The 6,626-nt window shown below is 40.7% G+C and overlaps 1 protein-coding gene across 1 annotated transcript in view; it reads left to right on the top strand.

The window, feature by feature from the left end:
• Window positions 1-6,626, top strand: part of LOC107714815 (stonustoxin subunit alpha-like) — a 10,902-nt gene that overhangs the window by 1,095 nt on the left and 3,181 nt on the right. Inside the window, exon 2 of the mRNA XM_016520778.1 lies at window positions 291-2,006. Coding sequence (XP_016376264.1) covers window positions 291-2,006 — 1,716 coding nt within the window. The remainder of the gene's footprint in view (window positions 1-290; window positions 2,007-6,626) is intronic.

Here is a 6,626-nt window from a genome sequence, read left to right as displayed (position 1 = left end):
CGCACGTGCGTCTGCTGCTTTAAATTCTCGAGCTCGTTATAGCAGGATGGATTCTGATTGGCTGTCAATGTTTGTATCATTCATCAGCTGGAAAAAATTATTCTGAAAATGATTCCAACGATATCGTTTCTCTGTGCCTTTATTGTTATAGTTGTTGTGTGGACTCTGCTATTCTTTGAGAACGATTTTTAGACCTATATCTTTATCGTTATCTTTATAGTTATCGTGCTTGGTGTGAACGGGCCTTTACTCATACACACAGTAACTGTTAAAGTCATTTTTCATTTCAGGTGTTACTCTGTGGGATAAGAAATCACTTAGTAAAGATTTGGACAGTCATCCACAGCCCCTGACAGACGTGAAGTTCAGTAGCTCTGACTCTCTCTCTAGTAAGGCCAGTCTCCTGGATGTAAGTGCTTCCCTAAAAGCCAGTTTCTTGGGGGGGCTGGTGAATGTGGATGGATCTGCCAATTACCTGCATGACACCAAATCCTCAAACCAGCAGTCCAGAGTTACAATGTTTTACAGTGAAACCACAAGATTCAAACAGCTCACTATGTCCCAGCTGGGCAAGATCACCTATCCTCAGGTTTTTGACCAGAAAACTGCAACTCATGTGGTTGTTGCTGTGCTGTATGGAGCTCAAGCATTCATGGTGTTTGATCGGACATTTTTAGAAGAGGAAAACAAGCAGGAGATTGAGGGAAAACTGAGTGTCATGGTCAGGAAGATTTCTGGATTTTCCATTGAGGGAGAGGGATCTGTAAATATGACAGATGCTGAAAAGGAAATGGCTGAGAAGATCACCTGCACATTTCATGGTGATGTCCGCCTTGAACAGAACCCCACCACATACACGGAGGCCATACAGACATACAAGAAGCTCCCCACTCTGCTGAGAGAGAATCCAAATAATGTGGTTCCAATAAAAGTCTGGCTCCTTCCTCTTTATCTACTGGACAATAAAGCAGCTCAGCTGGAGAGACAAATCAGTACAAGTCTGGTTTCCAACACTGAAGATATAATTGAGGTGCTAGGAGAGACAGGGAGGACATGTAATGACCTGCTCAAAAGTACACTGGTCAATGCTTTCAGAGACATTAAAGAGAGTCTGCACTCATTTCAGGACTCGTTTAGCATTTATAAGGCAAAGCTCCTGGATGCAGTCGGCAGGGTCTTGCCTGCTGTTCGAGGAGGAGAGATGAAGGAGAAGTCTCTGGAAGACATATTGAAGATCCACAGGAACTCCCCATTTAATGATGACATTGTGAACAAGTGGCTAAATTATGCAAAGTCTGAACTTCAAATCTTGAGTTCTTACATCAATAAGTTACAAAGGATCACAATTGAAGACTCAGTCAGTCTTAGGACCATTTTATTTGATCCTGATGTTGATGCAGTGGTGTGCTTGACCTTCACATCTCTGATGTATAAAGATCCATATCTTTCAACCTTGAAGGAGTTCTTGAAATCTGAAAGGTTTAAAGAGCTAGATGGGAGTAACAATTTGTTTTCTGTGAAATCTGTCAGAAAATGGTTCAGTAATCCCAATATCATAATAAAGATGAGAGAGAACTTATCTAATTTCAGGAGTTTTTCAGAAGCCAATAAAGATGAAAAGAGAATCCGCTTCATTATTTCTGCCATCTCCAATCCCTCCATTGCAGGCTCCTCCATCTATCTATATGAACACGGGAAACTGACAGAAACACAGTTCAAGCCCGTGTCCAAGCCACCCCCACCAACAGTGAAGAATGCCCTGGTCCAAGCTGTGTCCCTGAAACTGCACATGTCTTCATCTAATGAGACAGTGCAGTACAGAGTGGAATACAAGAAAGCAAAACCCGATTCTGGAGCTGAGGAACAGTGGCTTTTTATAGACACAGCTAATGAAGACTTCACTCTGACTGGATTGGAGTCTGAAAAGCATTACTTGATCCGCTGCAGGAGAGTTGATAAAGTGGGAGTGAGTGAAGCCAGTGATGCTGTCAGTACTTACCCTTTCGGTAAGTGTGATCTGCTGTGACTCTCATTTGCACATCAGATTATATTTAGAGCTGCCAATATATTAATGCATATTTGACTTTTAGGAATATTAGGTACCTGGTTGGTTGTGTATAGTAATGACCGACAAAAGCATAACCCAGATGATGTCACTCACCTGTAGATCATAAGCGTTTGCATCCAATATCCCTTGTCAAAAAAAATCCTAAAGGATTCCAATAAGAAAATTGTTCCAATTAGAATTCCTATAATAATTCAGAAGAATTCCAATGAGATTCTTATAAAACTTGAGATTCCTGAGATTTTCTTTTAATTCTTTTTTTATTTTGGTTTTAGAAAATGAACATGATTGCTCTCTTCACAAATCAACTATGTCATATAATTAAGCCCAAAGTATATTTTGGTTTTTACATGTACACTTAGCTAATACACATAGCCGAATACATACACTTTCAAATAACACTTTTTGATAACACAGGGGGTCGACACATGCTCTATAAAGTTTCATATTTGTCCAGTGTCTGTATTATTCTTCAGACGTTATGTCTTTGTATTCTTTTAAACTAAAGTTGTGGGTATCTCATAACCCCCTCACACAAGCACTTGTCAGTGCAGGTGTCTGTTGTTGTTGCTGTCTCCACAATTTTGTTGTTGTTCCTTCTCTTTAGTTTTGTTTTCTATGGCCCATACAAGTGCTGCCACCTTATGAGATGGTGTGGCATACTCTGAGGGACTACATTTGGAAGAAGGATAAACTGACAATAATACATTCTGGATTGAGGAACTGAAAGAAGCATCATGTAACAATTATTATTATTTAAAAAGTCTTCCAGTTGTGGTTGAGCCACAAAGTCATAGCACCACCAACTGGTAGTATAAAGTGTGTCACTTACAGGTTGATTGCTAGACATATGTAAAAGTTCAAAAATACCTTTGTGCATTGTTTTCCTAGAGCTCCCGAGTAGCGGTGACCCTTGGGCTCATCAGTGATGCTTACAGCTATGTTTTTTTATTTGTACATGTAACATCTTAACCCCCCACATAAAGTCAAAAGGCCCCACAAAATGCATTGTCTCGACATCAGTGCCAGTCCGTAGGGTTGTGGGGCCCTTGGCAAGATAATGAAAATGGGCCCACTAGTGTAAAAACTGTCATAGCAACTTGACGAGTGAAGAGAAAGCACATAAAATGACAATTTCAATATTTAAGGGTAAATGTGTATTAAGTGTAATACATTCAACATACATATGTAAAAATATTTAAACAGATAAGAAAAAAAAAAGTGAGTGCAAGTGAGTTTGAGTAAATAATATATATACATATATATATATTTTGTTACGGGGCTGACGAGATATGAGACGTGCGGATCCAAATGCAAGGCTTTATTCATAGACATGGTTAGAGACAGGCAAGGGTCAGATAATGGCAACGGGTATATAGAGGGCAAGACACAAGAATATTCCTAGGACTATTGTGGGTCTACGATCGGCGAAAAGAATTAACAGGGCGAGACTAGAGGGGTAAATCCAAGTACAATACAAAGGTCCAGGCAGGGGCAAACGGTATTTGAATACAGCAAGACGAGAGGGGGAATCCGAGGTACACAGGCAAAGATTAGGATACAAGAAAACAGACAAGGCAAGACTAAGGTAAGGCTATGAAAACTAACGGGCTCCGTAGAGTAGCTATCGCTAGGTGAGTGATATATGCTAAATAATACTCACCAGTGGGAAGGGATCAGAGTGAGTGTTATATAGGGAATGTGTGATTGATTACAGCTGTGTGCAATCAACTGTGTGTGTGTGTAATCAGTGCAGTGGATGATGGGAACTGTAGTCCGGGTGAAGTGCAACAGTGGTGTGGTGTAAGAGTCCATAGTAGTGGAAGAGCGACCTCTGGTGGCGAGCAGACGGAAGTTCATGGACCAGATTCGTAACATACAGGTGCATCTCAATAAATTAGAATGTCATGGAAAATCTCAACAAATTAGAATACTTAATAAGACCAATAAAAAAAACATTTTTAGTGAATTGTTGGCCTTCTGGAAAGTATGTTCATTTACTGTACATGTACTCAATACTTGGTAGGGGCTCTTTTTGCTTTAATTACTGCCTCAATTCGGCATGGCATGGAGGTGATCAGTTTGTGGCACTGCTGAGGTGGTATGGAAGCCCAGGTTTATTTGACAGTGGCCTTCAGCTCATCTGCATTTTTTGGTCTCTTGTTTCTCATTTTCCTCTTGACAATACCCCATAGATTCTCTATGGGGTTCAGGTCTGGTGATTTTGCTGGCCAGTCAAGCACACCAACACCATGGTAATTTAACCAACTTTTGGTGCTTTTGGCAGTGTGGACAGGTGCCAAATCCTGCTGGAAAATGAAAAATCAACATCTTCAAAAAGATGGTCAGCAGAAGGAAGCATGAAGTGCTCCAAAAGTTCTTGGTAAACGGGTGCAGTGACGTTGGTTTTCAAAAAACACAACACCAGCAGATGACATTGCACCCAAATCATCACAGACTGTGGAAACTTAACACTGGACTTCAAACAACTTGGGCTATGAGCTTCTCCACCCTTCCTCCAGACTCTAAAGGCAAAACTTGCTCTCATCTGAAAAGAGGACTTTGGACCACTGGGCAACAGTCCAGTTCTTCTTCTCCTTAGCCCAGGTAAGACGCCTCTGACGTTGTCTGTGGTTCAGGAGTGGCTTAACAAGAGGAATACGACAACTGTAGCCAAATTCCTTGACACGTCTGTGTGTGGTGGCTCTTGATGCCTTGACCCCAGCCTCAGTCCATTCCTTGTGAAGTTCACTCAAATTCTTGAATCGATTTTGCTTGACAATCCTCATAAGGCTGCAGTTCTCTCGGTTGGTTGTGCATCTTTTTCTTCCACACTTTTTCCTTCCACTCAACTTTCTGTTAACATGCTTGGATACAGCACTCTGTGAACAGCCAGCTTCTTTGGCAATGAATGTTTGTGGCTTACCCTCCTTGTGAAGGGTGTCAATGATTGTCTTCTGGACAACTGTCAGATCAGCAGTCTTCCCCATGATTGTGTAGCCTAGTGAACCAAACTGAGAGACCATTTTGAAGGCTCAGGAAACCTTTGCAGGTGTTTTGAGTTGATTAGCTGATTGGCATGTCACCATATTCTAATTAGTTGAGATAGTGAATTGGTGGGTTTTGTTAAATGTGAGCCAAAATCATCACAATTAAAAGAACCAAAGACTTAAACTACTTCAGTCTGTGTGCATTGAATTTATTTAATACACAAATTTCACAATTTGAGTTGAATTACTGAAATAAATGAACTTTTTCACGACGTTCTAATTCATTGAGATGCACCTGTATTTTACAGGAAACTGCAGTGTGACCTGTTAACATGCAGGATGACTATAACTATTAATGTTTAAAAAAGGTCCCCTAATGTTTAGAAAATACTCCTCTACACTGGAGAAAAGCGTAGAGAGAAATCAGTGCCGGCACTTCTAGGTGTTGTAAGGGAAACAGGTCAATTTAGCTCAAAGGGAATCATTTAAGATTTTAAAGGGAATTTGGACAGAATCACTGTTTTACGGCTGATCACTGAGACGGCCAGCGATTCATTGAACGAGCCATATGACATCAATTCTGCAATGGATATTTATATCCAAAATATAGTGAAAACACTATTAAATAGCACAGTAACAAGATCGGCAGTTTAAGAAATTAACTTGTAAGCACAAAACACAAGATACTTCTCTTTTCAATATAAATAAGGCTTTATTGGATAAATCTAAGACATATAAACTAATCTAACACATAAACACACGCATTCACACAAGTTGCAGAAAGAGAGAAAGTGAGGAAATAATTAGTTTAAGAGAATGAAAATGTGAAATCCCAAGTTTACAGCAATATGTGCAATTGCATAGATCTGAACAACCATCAATCACTTAATTAACCCTCGCATTGAGTTCCTCAATGAGGTTAAAATTTATATTAAATGCACCAGTTCAGATAGAATCTGGAGGTACTTGCGTTGCGTTGCCTGGGTGCGGGGGTTCCCTTTGTTGTGGTCCTTGCAGAAGGGGGTTTCCCGCTTTTCTGATTGGCTGGAAGTCAGTCTTGGGAGCCAGTGGTTTGGCGTTGGCTGATGACGCGGAGCTGTGGTCTGAAGTTGAAGTTTAGACGGAACTCTTTCGGAGACACGGCAAACTTAACTCGGAACACACGAAACTCTCAACGGAAAATAAAATAAACTAAAGTAAAGAAATAGAAGTAAAGTTTGACGAGACTAGGTGGCGTTTCTCCTCATGGTTTTGAAGGAGCTGTCGTGTAAGCCAGAGCACGCTGAAAAAGCTGGAAGCATGATTTAAAGTCCTTTTAGTGTCATTTAGGTGCATGGAAAGGCAGTTTCTGTGCCATTCTGTGGATGAGGACATGTTCTGTGAAGACCAGAGGTTTTTAGACCAAGGAATTTCAGTCTGTTCTTTGTCGTCGATGACAATCTCCTTGGAATTGTCAATAAGTGTTATTTTGTTTAAATGCCGTGAGCTACTCAAAGCTGCTAGCTGCTTGTGGGCGCCAGGATCTGATTTACGAACATCCTGTGTCTTGGGCCTTTCTGTGGAATTCGGCT

The sequence above is a fragment of the Sinocyclocheilus rhinocerous genome, unplaced genomic scaffold, assembly GCF_001515625.1.
Source record: "Sinocyclocheilus rhinocerous isolate Xijiao unplaced genomic scaffold, SAMN03320098_v1.1 scaffold3132, whole genome shotgun sequence".
Taxonomy (NCBI): domain Eukaryota; kingdom Metazoa; phylum Chordata; class Actinopteri; order Cypriniformes; family Cyprinidae; genus Sinocyclocheilus; species Sinocyclocheilus rhinocerous.
Note: the sequence above shows the minus strand (reverse complement) of the source record. Positions and strands in the feature narration are given on the sequence as shown.